Below are 19,619 nucleotides of genomic sequence, written 5' to 3'. Positions count from 1 at the left end.
AGACTTGTCTCAAGGAGAGAGGGCTATGAGACCCTCATTCTGCCTCCTGTACACATTCCTAAGGGTTTAGCAAAAGGCTGGGCAACCCTGACCCAGAAAAAGCTGGCAAACCCCTTCCCTGCAGCTGGGGCATCTGCTATGTTTGGAGCAGGTTCCAGGAGCAATGTTTTCTTGGTGTACTTGTGGGATCACACTGGAAAAGTGGCTGCTGGCAGAGGAGGACCACAAGCAGAAAGTAAATGGCCAGGGGGTGTGTAAACCAGAGGAGATGGCATGCACACACACATGCACAGGCCCTACTAATATGCTGAATTCTTCCTTGGGAAGGCAGTGCTTTCTTCCTGTATGCCTGTAGTGTAGGGATTAAGTTGGAGCTAGCCCGAGACATTCAAGGAAAACCCAGTACTGTTTCCCCAGCATCACCAGCAAACTGAACTCTGTGTATGTGTGTGAGTGCAGATCCTCTGGGATTCTCAGAGCACTTCAGTTTTTATCAAATAGGCCCCACAATAATACCTAAGTCATTTCATATGAAGTTTTACTTGTGACTTTCTGTTTTCCTGACCTCTACTTCCATGATGAGAATGTCTGTAAAGGTCCTTCGTTTTCCCCTCATCACAAAGCTTTCAACAAGTTTTATGCCATGACTCTTTTCTAATCTAGCCCCATTTCTGTCCTAAACTAAACAAAAAGATCATCTACAAATGTATATTCAATCCTGCCTCATTTTAAAGCCAACTGTATCTTCTCCCATGCGATCCACCTTTCTACTTACAGCATCCATATCCTGTTCAGTGGGACTGATACTGCAGGGCCTTTCTTTGTGCCAGCCTGAGCTTAGCTTTGATTTGTGTATCCTCAAAAATGGATACTTCCTTCTGCAGGTCCCACAGCTAGTGATAGCCCCATCAAGTCTCCTCAAAGCCTCTCTTTGGCAAACTATTTCCAGACCTGATAATGGCATTTAGTACCAGCTAGGATGACTCTCCCTTTTACCCCCAGCCCTGGTGACTGGAGGAACAGGCACACATGGCCACTCTTGGGCACAGGCCACACTGCCCACATGTGCATGGGCAAACACCACTGCTCACTCTGCTCTCTTGCCTTCTTTCCCATGCTCCCACAGAGGGAAGTCTGGGAGAAATGTCCTGGGTGATGCCCTAATTGTCCTTTCACTCCCTGCTGAGTGTTGCTGTGTGCATGTGTGTGTGCACACACAAGTGAACATGTACAGACTGGGAGGATCAGAGAAGAACAGTCTAATGGGAAAGCTGGGGCTTCTGTTCTGTAATCCCACCTCTCACCCTTTCTTCCTGGAAAGCTCTTGCCTCCTAGTTTCCTTCCATGCAGGGGTGACTCTAAAGCCCTTGGGAAGGGAAAACTACTGCTTCATGTGTATCTCCATGCGAGATAACCTCTGCCATTCACCCCCTCTGGAGGTGGGGTTTACTGCTATATACAAGTTCCCAGTCTTTCTGTACCACACGTATGCCCTCTCTCCACATTCTTCCTCCTGCTGCAGCCACAGCCAGTAAGCCTTTCCATGAGGTATCCCATCTGAGACCAAGGGGAGGCTGGGGAAGGGGGAGGTGCAGAAGGGCAATAATTTTTTGAGGGTTTTTTTCTTCATTTTGGGTCACTCATCCCAATGTACTGAGCTGACATGAAAGACAAAACAAGCGCTATCTCTGCGGGGCCAAAGACAGGATGGGAGGGGTGCCTGACTCAGTGATGGCCAAAACTTGGCCTCCACACATTGGCCTGCATGCCTGTTCTTGCTGCAGAGAATTTGGGCCTGGCCACCTGAAACCGAGAGGCAGAGGCTGAGTTTGGAGCAGGTCCCTGTCCCACCTGCCCAGGCTCTGGGGAGCTCAGATATGGCTTAGGGGAGGGGCTGAGCTCCACCTGGAAAGGTGCTGGTGTAGCAGGGGCAGAAGAGGCCATTTCTGTTCTCCACAATGGTTCATCCAGCGTGGTGGCTGAGCGGGGCACCAGCACAGTGGGTGCCAGGCTGCTGGAGGCTGGCATGGGAGCCGGAGTGGAGAAGCGACGAATCTCCTGGGTCTTGGCTATTTTCACAGGGACCTGCTTGGCTGCCATGAAGGATGAGCTAGCCTGTGGGGTTGGCTGACCAGGAGTAGTCTGGGTGCTGGGGCTTGGGGGATCCCCAAAACAGAACATGGCTGACTTTAATTGATAGGGCTGGTGGCGCATTATATCAATGACCTTGATCCCTGATTTCTGGCCAGGTGCCTTTTTCACTTTGCTCTCTGCTTTGCTAGCCTGAGATTTGCTGGCTGCCAGGGGATAGAAAGGGGAATGCATTGGGTTGTAAGCTATTGGAGGGGGAGCCCGGATGTTGGGTGAATATTTCCAGCATGAGGGTAGAGAAGGGGATGGAGAGGGGGTCCTGGGCTTGTACTCTGGCTTAGGTGTTGTTTCCACCACAAATTTGTCCATGCGGCTCTGGCGTTTGGCAAAGAGCTCTGCCCCCTTGCCTTTAAGCTGAGGCATGTCCTGGGCCCCATTTACCAATCCAGCATCTTGCTGAGGCTTGGGGGCCACTGGAGGTGGGGTCTTGAACTTGCGGCCTGAGGACTGCATGAAGTTGCAGGCCTCAGCACCCAGGCTGAGGAAGTCCTCCTCGGGCCCAGACTCAAAGCCTGCCCCAGGGTGGTCACCTTTTGGCTTCTCATCCAGGTTCTGCACCAGGGACAGGAGCTCAGGGTTGGGTGAATTCTTCTTCTCCTCAATCTTACTGAACATGGGTTTCTTGTTGCCCCGTCGGCGAGCCTCCTGCAGGATGCCTGTGCGGGGAGCTGGCACGGCAATCCTCTGCTCCCTGGAGGTTAAGGGCTCCGAAGGAGGTCGTGGCGTTGCTGGAGCGATGGCAGGAGAAGGCTGTTTTGGCACAGGGGAACTGCTTCTCATGTGCTGTGATGGTGCTGGAGTAATATACAATGAAGAAGAGGCTGTGCCAGGGACTCGTGGCTGGGATGCTGTGGAGGCCATATCCCCTCCTGGCTTTGAGGGAGTTGACAGAAAGATAGAGGTGGTGGATGTCCGGGCAGTGTTGGCAGAAGGCTTGATATCTGAAGCACTTCCTCCCCCTTTTGGCTGTGACTCCAGTGGTGATGTTGGTCTTCCTGGAGCAGGAATATACAGAGATGTGGAGGAGCTGACTGGACCACGCTGTGTTGGCACTGGTGCATTGGCAGGTGTTTGTGGAACCGGAGGTGAGAAAGGGGGAACCACTGTGCTTTGCCCACCCAGACTTTCAGTGGGTTTTTTGGGTGCAGATGGCCTAAAGATGACAGAGGATGTTGCTGGACGTTGGCCAGAAAAGCCAGGAGTAAAGGGCCGTGCAGACCTGTTGAACATGCTTGTTGAACTTGCAGAGAAGGGGTCGGGGGTGCTTGGGGGAGGTGGGAAGAAAGTGGGGCTGGGGGCAGTCAGGAGCTGAGTGGGGACGGTGGCTGGCTGCTTGCTGGGCACTTGCACACCTTCCAGGTGGATGCTGAGGGGCACAGTGTCTGCCTTCTCTGGCACAGGCATATCTCCGTTCACTGTGCCTGGCTTTGGCTGGGCAGCTGGGGCAACCTCTGGGCTCTTCTGCACTGGAGTTTTCTCAACTGTGTACTTCCCAGCCCGTTGCCTCTGCTGCTCAAATAACCGTGCTCCTTTACCCGAGGCCTCACTCAAACCTTTTTGCTTCTCTTCCTTCTGTTCAGAGTCAGATTTGGACTTTTCAATGTCTAGGTAAGTGTCCCAGTCTGAGTGATTAGTTAGGCTTCGGGCATCAGAGAAACCTTCCTCATCAAATTCAGATTCACTAGTTGGAAAAACTCCGTCTTCCTCTTCGTAGGAGCGGTCTTCATCAACGCTGCCAAAGCTTACCAATGTATACTTCTTAGCCCTCTGCCTGCGTTTCTTAAACATCAGCACCCCCTTGGAGTGGGGGTTGGGTGCATCTGTCAGCAGGGATGCAATGGTTCTGCACTTAGTCTTGGCTTCTTTCACGTTCTTCTCCTGGATGCTTTCGTGGCGGTGGAGCTCTGAAAGAGGAAGGAAGAGGGAGTGTCAGAGATCAGAGAAGGTTGGGTGGGCAAAGGTGGACAGTGAAATGGTTATAGGTGTTCTGGTGCACATAAGAGGAAACACACTCCTTGCCCTTCTTTTACATTCCACTTTTGCTGATGATAGTGTCTTTATAAACTCTGGGTAGAAAATCAGGAGTGGTTTCCTCTTTCCCTGCAAACACAATAGAAGTTGATGCAGGTGTGGGGAGGGAACTCCTCCCACTCTGATGGCTGGTCTAAGTTTCCTCATCAGACCTGGGATTTCCTGTTTCTGAAGCAAGTGGCCAAGAGTCCCTGACGTTTTTACAATGCTTGCCCTTGCTTCCAGAAATTTTTACCATTTATTTATCACCCTGAAGGTGGAGCCCTCCTTTCTATAGATCCTCCTCCTACCATACAGAGGATTGCATGTGCACAAAAGGAGAGGTGCTCTGCAGGCACAGCAGGGCTGCTCCTCACCTGAGTCCTGCAATAGTCAGTGTTGTGCAGCAGCATTGTGTTGTAGAGCTGTTTGCTGCTCTGCAGCAGCCCTGCCACTGCAGGAGGCAAAGGAAACATGATTTCATCCTTGCTGCAGTCCCTTCCCCGTGCCCCATGCCTGGCAAGGAAGAAGAGTGTTTGCTCCTGAGCAAGAATCCCAGATCCCCACAGCTGATCAACCAGACCAGAAGGAATTCCATTTAGACAGGCTTGCTTGGGAAAGACAACACCTGCTGGGACACTGGCATGAAACTGTGGGATAATAATTTTCCACCTGCTCTGTGGTCAGTAAAGCCCCAGGGCTTTCAGTAGTAAAACCAAACTTGTCTGCCCTAAGGCAAGTGTGGACATGCCTTGAATCTGTTGAAGTGACAGAAGTCAGCACTAACCTTGCACAGAAAAAAAGTTCCACATACGTAAACCACAGACTAATTTGTGATGTCTTTCATTTCATCCTTTTCCATTGCCTTTTTCCCAGCATGATAGTACAGCTGAAACAACCATCCACTGTACATATCTAATAATTTGTCCAAAAAAACCCAGCTTGTCCAGCCCTGACATTCCCAAGAGAGATGTGATAAATTATGTTCTGCTGAAGGGAGAGGAGAGGAGAGGAGAGGAGAGGAGAGGAGAGGAGAGGAGAGGAGAGGAGAGGAGAGGAGAGGAGAGGAGAGGAGAGGAGAGGAGAGGAGAGGAGAGGAGAGGAGAGGAGAGGAGAGGAGAGGAGAGGAGAGGAGAGGAGAGGAGAGGAGAGGAGAGGAGAGGAGAGGAGAGGAGAGGAGAGGAGAGGAGAGGAGAGGAGAGGAGAGGAGAGGAGAGGAGAGGAGAGGAGAGGAGAGGAGAGGTACAAAGCAGTGCTGAGGGATGGTGTTAGCTCAAGAGATTATGGAAGCTGCTCAGTCTTCTCAGGATCTGACTTCTGATCATTTTATCACAAAGCATTCATTCAATGTGAACCTGTTAATGTCGCAAAGTCACCTGCAGTGAGGGACAATAAGGGAAAATAAGGGAAGAATAAACAACCTTGCTACAAGCTACTACACCTCACCTGGTTTTGCTTCTAAACTTACAAGGAGAAAGAGCAGCGCCACAGAATCTTAGTCAAGTGCAGAATATGTAAACTCTGGCCTGAGTGACTCACAGGAGGATTTCTAGCACCAGCAGCTAACAGACAGGGAGTGACACCATTAGAAGTGATGTCTGCACAGCCCTTTCTGACAGCAGACTACCACAGAAGTACCAACTTTAAAGTCTGGGCTAGCAAATACTGTCAGAGAAAATGTAACAGAAGATGGTCTGGGCTTTAACTCCACCAGCTTGTAGTCTCGGCTCAGCATTAGGATCCATGTACAATTTTCCTAGAAAGTTGCTCTGAACTGTCCTATGCTCTGAAGGAGCTGGCAAATAAGGCCCTCTGGGACCTGCTTCTCACTTCCTTCTTTTCTTCTTCCTACCTTTCTCCTCATCAAAGGCTAAAGCACATGACTAATTACACCAGTCCTCCCAACAGAAAAATGGTCATGCTATTCAATTTACAATCTTCCACAACAGCTTAAGAAAAAAAGAAAACAGGAAAAGAAATCTTCCTAAGATGACTTGTAGAAGGTGAAGAGCAAGAATGAAATCAGAATAGGCAAAAGAATAGAGTATGGAGAGTAGACTTAAAAAAAGGAGAGGAAAGGGAAAAAAGGAAGAAAGGAAGAGAGAGAAGAGAAAAAGGAAAAAGAAAAAAGAAAGAAAAGAAAAGAAAAGAAAAGAAAAGAAAAGAAAAGAAAAGAAAAGAAAAGAAAAGAAAAGGGAAAAGAGAAAAGACATTTGTACCTGCATAAGGCTGATCCAAACTTGAGAAAGTAGAATCCAGACCTGGAGAACTGGGCATGTCACAAAGCCCGTTTAATTCACAACTCCCCATAAACAGAAAGAGAGGCAATGAGAGAGGAGCAAAGCAGTCCCCTTCTGGAGCAGAACCAAAACTCTGAGATGTCCAAGCTCTTTGCTATCAGTCCACAAGCCTTTTAAAGCCTCTCTTTTGTCTCGTAGGCATTGCTGCTGAAAGCCATGAGGTCACTTTGTCTATTTTTGTCTTCATAGCTTCATCACTGAGCAGTGTGATGGACATTGTCACCTGGCACTTAAACACTCTTATTCTTTCCCCCACCCTGTACTCCCTGTAAGGAGAAACTCCTCTTTTATTTTAAAACAAGAAAATATACTCTAGCTCAGCTTCTGCGGTGCAAGCTTCAGGTTAGAAAGGTGCAAGCTTCAAGTTAGTGTTACCAATGCCTCAATGTCCATCATTTCTGTGCCAAAGAGCCCTTCAAAGAGATGAAACTAACACAGTGTGCATGTCCAGCATGGAGACACAGAAGAAACCTGCACAGGAGGAAAATAACTTTCCTAGCCTGAAACTCTCAGAGAGCACTCAGCTCCAGGTAAAGAGGAAGAAAAGAGAGAGCAGAGGCTTTCCTGTATACATCAATTTTCTTCCATGTCTGAGGAGAACCAGTCCACGATTCAGACTTCTGTTGTGTACATGACTGAGGAGCATTTAACAGAGGAGCATTAGGATCCTGGATGCCTGCAGTGAGGTTATTTAGCTGAATTAAAACACCAGAGGCTGTTACCTACCCTGAAAGCGTGGCTGTGCCCAGGGAGGGTGCCGGAGTGTTTGGAAACCAAGGAGTGGTGTTTTGGCAGCACCACTCAGAGCTCCAGCACTGGAGACTGAGAGGTGCTGAAAGATGAGATTCTGATAGTGAGGACTGTGGTGGATGGGAAGGAAGGGAATAGATGGTGCTGGGAGTTTGCAAATCTCTGCAGCTGTGGCCTGCTCAGCATCTCCTCACACTTTGTCTTACTGCTCCTTTCTGTACTCGAGCAATAGCTCCTGTGAGACAATCCCAGAGCTGTGGCCAAAGAATCGCCCATGATTCTCCCTCCCAGCAGCCCCAGCCTTAGCAATTCTGTAGCCTTGGCAGAGCATCTCCAATGTTAGAGAGTCTGGAAAAATGAAGGTCTGACTATACATGCTGAAATGCAGCAGCCAGCACTGCACACCAAGAAGACAACTCCCACAAGGCAACATTGCTGTACAGTGACCTGTCCTGTCTCATACAGAGGCTCTTCAAGCAAGAGCAATGGAAGTGGTTCAGTCTCTTTGATGAATATTTACATATAGGGATATATGTATATATAGTCTCTCCTGGTAATATCGATACATATCATTGGAATGAAAATACAGCTTTGTCTGTCATCACATAACCTGTGAGAACATTCAAATGGAATAGATAAAAGCATAAAAGTAAAGGTTACAAAACTCTCATAAATTTTGTTAGTGTGGTGAATAATATCTACAGAAAACTTTTTGCTAACCTCTAAAGCACTTATTTCATGTACACATTGATTCTGTTGGATAAAATCCAGAAAAATGAAAAATTTCTAAGCAAATCCCATGAAGATTTTCCTCTTAACTAAGCTTCACTGAAGTGACATTATTTTCGTTACTAATTACAGTAAAGAGAAGTGTAAAAACTATAAATCTTTTCAAGATTAGACCTTATTAAAAGAAAGCATTTTAATGTATGTCTAGGCAAGCTACTGAACAAGCAGGCTTACATGAGGTCAGATACTGTTCATGTTCTCTAGGAATCGATAGTAAATTTTATTACCAAGATCGAATTCTAGAAAAGCCATTACTATAGAAAATAAGGCAGTCTGCTACTTTCAGAGATAAAGTCTGTTTCTCTGTGATGAAATGTTACTTGTCAACTGCTTTTTTCAGATGGTGTCACCACGAATTCTGTTCTTCCAGCTATTTGTGTTAGACAAAGTCATTTTTCCATGGCTAATGTTGCAAATATCTCAGTAAGTCATTAGAGGCTACAGATGTCTCATACTTTACATACCTGAAGTCCTTTTGAAATAAGATTTGGATGGGTTATATTGACCTTCTAAGTATTTCCCTGTTGAAAGTTTCAACCTTTAAAGCTTTGATCAGTATTTAAATTGCAAATAGCTAAGCAGAGGAGTATATATTCTTTTACTTCAAAGTAAAGGTAAAACTCTTGGAATAGGAAGTATTTGTAATTATTGGATATTTGCACATTTCCATCACATAACCTGTGCATAATATAAAACAGAGACATGGCTTCAGCTCCAATTTAGGATGCTAGAGACAAATGCTACAGTCCCACTCAAGTCTGCAACACTTTAGCATGTATTTGAGGTTAAATAGTTAAAATACTTGTCAAACCAGTGTTTCTTCTCAAATGGCTAGTGATTTTAAGTGTGCCAGTGAGGCACTGCCCCACTGCAATCTTCTGTTTTGGAAAAAGAAAGAAACAGGCTTTTCTGAAAATGAGTTAACAGCCCAGGGGAAAAAACATGCCCAGTCATTTTGTAGATTTTTTATTATTCTTGGCAATACTGCTATTGGAGAGCTCTGTTAGGCAGAGAGGGTGTAGAGACATCACTGTGCATGGCTGCAATATCTTAGTCTCATGGTGTCCTGCTGGGGACTTGAATAGCTTGTTCATTAAAAAAAAAATAATCTCTGAGCTGGGTGACAGTTTGCCTTGGTTTCTGAGCTGGATGGTAAAGTGTCCTCAGTGCAAAAGGTAGCACACATGGTCAGTTTTTCTCTGCTGACAGCTCACACCTGGGCCTTGGATATTCCCTACATTGTCTTCTTCCAAAGGACAACTTTCTTTTGCCAAGACAGCACCTGTTGAATGCAATAGTGAATCTGTCTTTTGCAGATTTAGCCCAATTTTCTATGAAAGGTTCAGGCAGTCAATGCTACACGTCTTTGGATCTTACCCATTTCATGCTAATAGCTTTTGAGTCCATTTGCTAATTTTAAGAGTCTGAAGTCACAATGATACTGTGCTCCTACAAGTTTGCATGGAAATAGGAGGCTCAACAGAGGAGAGACCCCACCATAGGAAGTGAGAAGCCTGAGTGCAGTCTTAATTAGGCATCAAAAATTGAAGAACATACACACACGCACATGCTTTCTCATTTTGAATGTGAGAGACAGACATCAGACAGATTTGCATTTACTAGACATGAGAGAATGAGATATCAAATACAAAGTAAAAATTAAAAGGATGCCAGGATCTGTTAATTCTGCTGCTTACAAAATTGCTTGATGTCTGTGACAGCAGGATACCATTGATTGATCGTGTCTTTGTCTTTCAGTCTATCCAACATCTACTCCAGTAATACAGATAAGTATATGCTCACCATCTCACTATGTGGACTTGATTAATCCTCTAGCACTTGCCATATAGTCTCATTAACCAGTTGACTTTAGTCTTTTTCTGCAACTACTCAACCTCCTGCTACATAAAAAATTCCAGCCTTTCATGAGACAACTGTATACCCTCCATGTGTTATGTTATTTGCTAATTAATACACAGCAATCTCCACTGAATCCCCAGGACGCCCTTTGAAAATGGTATTATTGCTATTTCCTGGTACTGCTTGCTAGGCACAACACCCAAGAGAAAAAAGCCACATTTACAAAGCTTCACTAGCAGGAATTAGCATCTGAAAAAGCAGATAGGAAGACAATAGTGGTGTACCTGGTAACACTTTTGAGCTCCTCAGTCCAGGTAACCTCCCTCCCTCCCCTATGTCCCCCACACACCTGTGTTTCTCTGGGACGAAAAGTCAGAGAAAAGCTGCAAGGTGTCTCAGCTAGGTTCCAGATCAGAATAATAGCAGTTTTGGGGCTGTGGTGTGCCCCACAGTACATGCTGCTTGTTCTGTCTAGATGAAGCCAGAGGATAAGATCAACTGACAGAAGAGAAGAGGGTTGGGATTTTTTATCATGTGTCTCCTTGCCAGTCATATAACATTGAGGTGGAGAGGACCTTTGATTGACATTAGTGTTTAAAGCTCTGTGGGTGAAAATATAGAGGTAGTCCTGTTAGATTCAGAAGCCCAGTGAAACACTACTACCAACTTAGCCAGTTAGCTCATCTGACATCATGAACCATTAATAGTTATGTTTTCTGTTCTATTCTTAGCCAATTGTGCGGTCACCTTATGGTATTCCTATCTCATCCATATTTCTCTCATGTGGAACTGTATCAGGTATCTTATAGATATACTATACTATACTATACTATACTATACTATACTATACTATACTATACTATACTATACTATATAGATATATATATACTGTGTTCACATTATTCCTTCAGCCAGGAAGTCTTATCTTATTGAGCAGGTCAAAGACTCTTTCTACTTTTTATTAGTCCATATTGATTTTACTTTTCATTTTGTTTTCTGCAGATATGCACAAAAAAACTACTTCATGCACCTAATTGAAACAAAATTTTTTTTTTCTTATTGTCAGAGCCCATGTCTACTAGAAGGGTATATTCTTGGACTTTTTCCCTGGGACTCTTCTCATTGTTCCAAGGTATTTGGCAAGGACTGAGGACCATTCTGATACAAGTTTCATTAATTCCTTACATTTGATCTCTACAGAGAAGCTGACTCAGCCTTGTCCTTTCAGTACAGTCAGTGTATCAAGACATGCTGAATCTACTCACCCCCGTTTCTGCTCCTCTTTCTGCAAAGAGCAAGATTCTTAGTTAATGTAAGTGGCAGATACTGATGACAGTAAAGCTTTACACATTTCCCAACAAACTGATGTCCCTTCCTATGACGGGTTTAAGTGAAACTGAAGAACAAGTATTTGCCAGGTTGAGAGCTTTCTCCTTCCTAGCTATAGTATTCCCTCACTTCTTTTGAGTAATGGCTGTTGTTTAATCACTCCTTGTCAAAGTCCTTTTATGCCTCACCCTTTAATGTCTCTCCCTCATCCATTACTTTCACTTTGTCTCAAAACAATTTTAGTGTTAGTGTTTTAGTGTTGTCCCTGAGCAACTTGTCCCTACCTTGTCAGCAAGCTTGTCCCACGTCACTTTCAGAACTGATGGAAACAACTGGACTGGGAAAAGGATTCCTGTTGTCTGTTTGCATTACAATTTCTTTCAACTCAGATCTCAAAACCCTGGAATCTAAAACTACCAGCTTGGTTAAGATAGTCTGTGGGGTTGTATGCATATGTATGTGTGTGTTGTATGTTTCAAGTGTGATCATTGCTCTAATCACCTTTGTGATCTGAACTACTGGCAAAATTTTTCATTTAATGCCATGGTTCCCCATCAGTCTTACACATCCTAAGTCAGAGAAGTGCATGTGCAAGGCCAGGCTATGTTAACATATGGGGCAACACAGTCTGAGAAATCACTAACTGGGGCTCTGCAAGGACCATGGAAGTGTCAGCTTGGAAGTGAACTCTGACACTGCTTCAGCAGCAGCAGGTTGATGAATGACCTTTGATCATGTCTGAGGAACTGTGACCAGAGTCAGAGTCCCTGTGCTGACAGTAATAACAGATGTAATGTCTGGGTAGCTGATAGTTTAAAAAAAGATGCTTCAAATGATATATAGTAGAAGTACTAGGACAAATGAGAGTATATATCTTTTCATTTCAGGGATCACATAGTTTTCCTCCATATATTTTCAAATGCTAAAGATCTTTCCCCTCCCAGAGAATATTATCTGCAGCTAGATTTATCTTGAGCTAACATGTTCAGCTAAATTCGTCTCTGTCAGGCTCTGGGGCAGCAGGATTGCAGTGAGGTACAAAGGTGGAGCAGAGCAGAGCTCTATCAGCCTTAGTTCCAGTGCTGCAACCCACAACATCCTCACTGAAATGCTGGACAAGAGTGATACCTGAGGAACGATGCTGGAGGTCTCTGGTAAGAATACCTGAGGAAGATGGCAAATTACTTGCGACAATTAGGATATGACTCAAGAAAGAATAAAAAATTCATCCACACTAGCCAAGACAGACAACAGTAGTTTATAATCTGGCTTCTGGTCTGTTAATATATCAGCCTGAAAATATCATCTCTACTTTCCATAGGTCATAAACTGAAGGAATAAGATCAAATGTCTTACTCGAGCCTAAAGGTGGAGAAAGAAGGCTCTAGATACCTGTTTTTTGTCTCACTACAGTCTTTAATAAATGCCTTCCAAGTGGCAGAGAATTCAAAGATGAATGACAGTTATTAAGTGTGGTTTCTTAAACAAACACATACAACTAGGCTGCTTCAGCAGTGTACGGAAACTGATTTCCCAAGCGGAAGTGATTTCCAGTTTCATGCATGCTGAAATGAGATCAGTCTCTCCATCTGTGATTCAACCATGGAAGTTGTTGTCCTTGTTTTCCAAATGGCTGGCTGCTCATTGAGTATCAAGGGCCAAGGGTGATTCAGCATGGCTTCACACTACTAGGAACAGACTTCTGTAAGATTAATAGTTCAGGCAATTAATTTTAATCTCCTGGTCTAAGCAGAATGCTTTTCTATTTTACTTTAAGGCATGTAGGATGTAGTAGTAGCAGGCTACTATCCTAAACCTATTGGTCTCCTAGACTGCAGTGAATGACAAAACCAGTAAGTTAGTCTAACAGTCACATAACTGTGATCATTAGTTACAACTGTCAAAGCTGAAAGCTAAGACATAGAAAATGTGGTGCAAAACTTCAATCTGCCATTTAGATATTCAATCCTGTTCACAGCCCCTGTGGCCTATACCAGTTGTAACAGGCTAAGAGATGGCTTGCTGAACTCACCCTCTCTGCAGAGAAATGTGACTGCAGTCACTCTTAGAAGAGGTAATCTCTATGACCTGCTGATGAACAGGCCACTTATTTATAAGCATCCTATCTTTTCAAGTGATGCTGCTGTACATCCGCTTTAAACAAGAAGGATTTCCTTTTCTGATATGGAATGTAGTAACTTTGATGACTCTGCACAGGCAGCCAGGCCCATATAAAGCAGAGGAGGAAATTTCCCCACCCAGTTTTCCCTCCCTTCCTTTACCATACATGGAAAGGCTCTTGAATCCTAGAAACTAAAAATAGTCCAGCAGATAAGTTTAAATTAAGATATTTTGAAGCACTTCTTGCACTGACACAGTATGTTAGCAAGATAGGAATAGACTGCTGTCCTGGTATGTCTATCCTATTTCCAGTTGTGAGGAAGGCTGAGCCTTTTGTCCTGTGAGATGATTTAGGATGGGGTGAAAACACAGTGCACCTCAGAGAGCACAGGTGGCTGAGAAGAAGCAACCCTGGCTACAGATGCATCCCAAGTCTCTGAAGGTGAGGTGAGAAGAGAAGGACACTGCGAAACCTATGGAGAACCAAAAAACCTCACTTGCCATTACTTGTGACAACTGCACTCTGATTCTCCCTGCCATAAGCTCCTGCTTTCTGCTAACCTCCTGAAACTGATTTAGATTTTTAAATGTGTATGTTCTGTCTTTCTATCTCTTCCTTTTCTTCTGCACTATGCAAGTTGCACATAAATCATCTCAGGAAGGGACTTAGCTTGTCCCTTTACAGTGATGACAAACTGAGTGCCTAAAGATCCCCAGTTTCCCCAGGGATTAATCACCTCTCAAAAAAGAGCAATTTGCATTTTTCGTGGGAAGGAAACAAATTCGTACTTTTGTTTCTACAGATTAAGCAAAATACCAGCTGTTCACAAACATGACAGTTCGACAGTTCATTTAAAATATAGCAGAGTACCTGTTTGCTAGCTGCTCTCTTACCCCATTGAGCAAAGCACCAGGGTGCATAGAAGCCACTGGGTAGTGCTGCAGACCGAAGTTTTTTACTTGTAGGGCAAGTTCCCCTGCATTTGGGTGATGTGTGGGTCCCCACAGTGCCCCAGTAGTCTGCACCTGACTCTGAGTGGGTTTTGAGCAGGGAAATCCCAAGTCATGTGTCTTACAGAGAACTGGGATGATGTACATGCTTATCCCACAGGTTAAAAAATGAGCCAATATCAATGTGCAAATAGAGCACAAACTTTGGAAGGAGAGAGACCCAAACCTCACTGTATGGGCAGTTGGTTCTCTAAGGAACTCTAAGACCTTGTGTCTTTGCTGAGGAAGAAAAAGCACAGCTCAGCAACTGATGACATGCAGGACATCATAAGGTGGCACCATCAGCTGCTGTCACATCCTCGGCTATTGGTACTTGCCAGCACACTGTGTTCTCCTGGAGTCAAAGCCTTGCTTAGCATAAATAAGAGAGCTCCATTTTCTCCCATGTTACTGTGATGCAAAGTAGGTGTCAAACACCTGCAGCATCACCTCCAGCAATTACCACCTGATTTATACTCTCTGAGCAAAAAGCAGGGGAAACAGTTGTACTTCCCAAGTGTTTGTAGAGTTACTGCAAAAAAAAAATACATGTACTGGAAGAAATGTTCATCAGATGAAAATTAAGAGAAAATGCCTCAGAAACAACCAGAACATAAAGACTGATTGCCCGTGCTGGTACAACTAGGAAGGATGGTAAGGGAACATGGAAAGCGTTTTCTCAGTTCATTGATGATCCTGAGGACAATATACAGTCAGCACAGATCAGATTTTCTAACACATCAGAACATTTTCTAACCATCAGAAACAAAGGAAAATCATACAGGAAAGGGGAGACAGAGTCGCTGCGTTCACTTGCCTATGATCTGGAAAGCTCAGAACTCTGGAGCATACACAGTGAGGACAAAAGTTTAGAAAAGTTCTAGAGATAGGAAGTAAAGAACAAAGCTACAGAAAACCCAAGAGCTGACAGCAGTAGCAGTGTTACTGTGATCCTCGCAGGGCAATAGAGCAGTGAAGAATGTCAGTTGATACTCTTGGTGGTGTGCTACTCTGTTATTTTTCTGGGATTTCAATTATTCATATAGAGGTCCGATGTTTCTAAATACTCATCTAGAAATAATGTACCTGCAATTCTGTTTGCTTGAGGTGCAGGGACAAGTGGGAAAGGGAGACAGTCTCTGGAGCTTAAAAATGGCAGTGAAAAGTTAGAAAGAATTAAAAAAAAGGACGAGAGAAATACCTCCAAAACTGAAGTAAACATCTGAGCAGACATGAAAAAGTAGTACATTCTAGGAAGAAAGGATAAGGAACCATCTTGGGAACAGTCTCAACAAAACAAAAAGCAGTTTTTCACATTCTTATGGTGCAGTGGTGGGAGATGAAAAAGGCTGTGGCAAGGCAAGGAGAGTGTGTTAGCAGATGCCCTGGGAATATATTTAGATAGTGCTTCAAAAGGCAGCCATCTGCTTAGGTATTCACAATGGCCCTTAAATGTCTCCTGCCTATATGTCGACACTTAGACTCTCACAACTGATAGTCCAAATCACTCCCTGGAGCTAACTCAGGTTTTAAACACCTGCCTAACTTCTAAACCATGATTTCACATTCCTGTTTAGCAAAACCCAGGAGTGTGTGTGTCCCAGAGTAGGCTACTGTGCTGTGGATATTTCTGAGGAAAGGCAAAGGAACAGAGCTTTAAATGCTGCTGTCTCCATGGGAGCCTACAGCAGCTGTAGGAGCTCGAGCAATGGTAGTCCAGACATCCTCACCAAGGATACACCTTTCTGACAAGAGATGCTCTACCATGTCCTCCCTGCCAGTCCACAGCTTCTCTGCAAGCAGCCTCCCATGGAGCCAGTGCAGCTCAGCAGTCCCCCATCCTCCAGCTGTGTTTATTCCTGTGTTTAATCCAGGTATAGGTGTCCTTTAGCTCTGTTCACCATGTAATGAACGTCTTCCACTCTTCTTCCTTACTTGCTTCCTTCTCTCACAGTCACTGGCTCCTGGGGTTTTGTTTTAATGGCTGCTGTGCTCCAGCATGACAGGAATGTAGAATTTTGCCTTCTCATTTAGTGACAAGATCCCTAATGCAAGAAAAGACCATGTGAGTTACCATCCCTGGCAGAGTAGCTCCTGCAGAAGGACACCCATGGCCAAACATAAACCAAAAAGGGGGTGAGCAGTGAAGGACTAATAGAAGAATAAAATATTACCTCAGTCTGCAGTGCTTCTGGGAACCCTAACTCCAGCTGGCAATATTGTTGCATCATCTCCTGCCATGGGATATTATATTGCCATCAGAAATGCTCTGAATTAAATACGTAACTTTTCTGGGATCCCTGTGTACTGATGCCGTCCATGGAAATAAGTCTTGATGTAAAGCAGTTGCTCTTCTACTGCTGGGACTATCAGGTGGCAGGGAGCAGCTGAACATGCCTTTCTCAACATTCACCTCATGCTTGTACATTATTCAAAGGGAGAAAAAATAGCTTCATCTTTGGGGAGGTTGAAATTGCTGATTTCTTTCCTGTCCTAAGGAAAAATGAGAGCTAAAGACTAGGAAGAAGTAGAGCAAGGCTCTGCCCAGCAGAGCAAGACATAAAGGGCCCAACTGAGCCTCCTCTCTCAATACTGGAAAGAGCAGGCCAGTGCCCTGTCTAAAGGAAGCACCTATGTTTGAAAGCTACCTCTATAGGACTCCTTAGGCAGAACAGATAAAAGAATATTTAGCCCAAGGAAAAGAGAAAAGAGAAGTTTAATAATTGCCTTGCAGTATTATCTGTCCTGGGTAAAATGTCTAGCATTTGAAGCAGAGGATCAGAAGTTAGAATCCCCATGCTTTCTTTCTGATTCAGTCTAGTAACTTTTCTGTGTCTCTGTTTTCCATTCTGTCACTTTTTAAAGTAATTTTTTTAAAACCTGCTTTATTTCCAGGTTCAGAGAAATATAAAGTGGTCAGTTATACTACACACTGAGGTACAGATATGAAAATCAGTTATCGTTCCCTTGTTTTTAATAGTACTAGATAGATCACAACTAAGATCAGATAACACTTTATTCTGCCCTTTGGGCTTGAAATAATCCATGTGCAGCTGAAATCAGGAAAGACATTCACAATTAAGGTTACTTCAGGCCCATCACCCATATACTACATTTTTCAGTACTTTATTCCACATGGAAAGGTCTTGACTATCAAGGATGGCACTACAAGGAACTGTTTTAAGAGCTGATTTACCATCTCCTGCCTATCCTTGCTGGCAACCGTTCACTGCCTAAAAACACCTAAAAAATTATAATTTCTACCTGAATTCACCAGCTGCAGACATGGGCATCCTTGCTGGAGTGAGTGACTGCAGGGAAAGTTGATGTAGAAGAGTCCCTCCCTGAGCTGGACAGGGTGAGAGAAATAAATCAGTTGCTAACAAGACTCTTTTGTGGCTACGCTGCCTGCAAGTTATCTCTCATCATCTTTAATTGTGTAATACTGCATACCTGTGTGTCCATAGAGAGCTGAACTGAACAGAGGGCTCCTTGGGAGCCTCTTGAAATGAGTGCTCTGTGCTTAACACACAGGTAGCTAAGGAGCAAACTGAGCTGCCATAAGATCTCTGGAAAGCCAGGGAAATTTAACTTCCAAGTTCTTTCCTGACACCATCATGTCACCTGAGTCTTCTTAGCCCAAAGTGTTGAAGCAACCAATGACATCCATCCTTTTTCAGCACATAGAGGTACTAGAGCACATCTGGTTGAATGGCTGCAGCCTCTCTGAGTGAGTCCCAGATCCCTGACCCCAGACCCTTTCTCTTATCTGTTTCTTAGGATGTTTTGAGTGAGGTAGATTGTGGTAATTGAATCAACTGAAATAGGAGACATAAATCTGAGACCCTGGCAAACTGGGCACTGTGAAGATGTTAATTAGCTCATTCCAAAGTAAATCTTATTTGTAGCACTAATTCTCGGTTGGTCTGAGACCTTTGCCATAAAAGTTCAAGTCCTTTGGGACAGGACTTTTGCCCTCAGGTATTCCCTATGCATGTAGCTATGTAAACTTGATCCCTTGACGCCTGTCTTTGGTCACTGCTTGTCCTCGGAATAACATTAATTTTGGATGCTGCTTTTTGGACCACGTGGATTAAAGGATATCTCTGGCACACCATCGTGTACCTGTCTTTCTTTATAATACATCCACACTATTACCCAGTTAAGCCAGTAAGGTTGTCACAAGGGGAGAACCCCCGGAACGTGACAGTAGACTCCAGTGCCTAAACTGCAGCAGGAAGCCCTGGTCTCTGCAGGTCTGATTTGACTGGTGCTCCTTTGTAACCTAGAGGAACTAACCTACCTGACATTTGTAGGAATCAGGCTTTTGGAAGGAGAATTCCAGCACAAGGAAAAGGCATGGGTGAATGGCAGTTTAGAGGACTTACTGGCCTGCTTGGCTTTCTCTGTATAGGTGGTAGTTAGGTCTTCATCAATCGGATGTTCCACTGGCCCCACCATGGGGATGAGATGGCGTTCTGCTCGGATAGCCTTGGTGCCATGGGGCAGGAGCATTGCCTCTGGAGAAGGCTCCCGTCCCTCTGTTGAGGGCGGCCGCAACTGTCCCTCGCTGTCTGAGAACGGAGTGTCAGTGCGACTGCCGGGCAGGCAGACAATCTCCCTCTTGGCCACCCCGCTGGAGCTGGCCAGCTCTGCTCCCCCCTGCGCAGCAGCCTCCGGCATGCTCTCGTAGCCACTCTGTTCAGACAGGGACACCTCGTCCTGCGGTGCGTGACAGCTGGTGGTGCTGTCCGGGGGGGAGCGTGGGCTCTTCTTGCGAGCCCGGCGGTGCTTCTCCTGTGCCATGTTGTCAGCGTCGCTGTCTGTCTCACCGTAGTAGGCCTCGCTGTCCGGTGGGGACGTGAGGCTCTCCAGGTTCCTCTGTGACCTCCATGGCTGGGAGGGCTGGGAGGGCTGGGAGGGCTGCGTGGTGACTGGGGCTCCTGCTGGTTCAGAGCTGAGTAACTGTGCTGGGGGGCTGAGCAGGGATGGTGAAGAGAGCACTCGCTGCCCTGGAGAAGGGGAACGCTGCAGCCGTGGGCCAGTCTGGCCCCCACCAACTATCCTGTGGGGAGAAGGAAAAGTGCTGAGTGAAGTCTGGCTTGTGTAGCTAAACTGGAAGGAAACCCTGATGTGAGAGAGGGCTATGGATTGGGGCAGTGTTAGAGATGTTTTTCAGGTGGTACAGACACCTGAAGTGTAGATGCCAAGGACAGACTTGTCCCTGGCATCCAGCTACATGCTCTCATTCTGATTTTCTGCTTCACAGCTCTACAAAAACCAGGTGTTAAACACTCAAAAATCAGAATGCCCTAAATC

General features: G+C 45.1%; 1 protein-coding gene across 1 annotated transcript in view; it reads right to left on the bottom strand.

The window, feature by feature from the left end:
• Window positions 1-1,725: 1,725 nt before the first annotated feature.
• Window positions 1,726-19,619, bottom strand: part of SYNPO2L (synaptopodin 2 like) — a 33,673-nt gene continuing 15,779 nt past the window's right edge. The window contains exons 3-4 of the mRNA XM_014879886.2: window positions 18,689-19,365; window positions 1,726-4,055 (exon numbers count right to left, since the gene is read on the bottom strand). Coding sequence (XP_014735372.2) covers window positions 1,726-4,055; window positions 18,689-19,365 — 3,007 coding nt within the window. The remainder of the gene's footprint in view (window positions 4,056-18,688; window positions 19,366-19,619) is intronic.

This window comes from Sturnus vulgaris, chromosome 8, assembly GCF_052056855.1.
Source record: "Sturnus vulgaris isolate bStuVul1 chromosome 8, bStuVul1.hap1, whole genome shotgun sequence".
Lineage (NCBI taxonomy): Eukaryota > Metazoa > Chordata > Aves > Passeriformes > Sturnidae > Sturnus > Sturnus vulgaris.
Note: the sequence above shows the minus strand (reverse complement) of the source record. Positions and strands in the feature narration are given on the sequence as shown.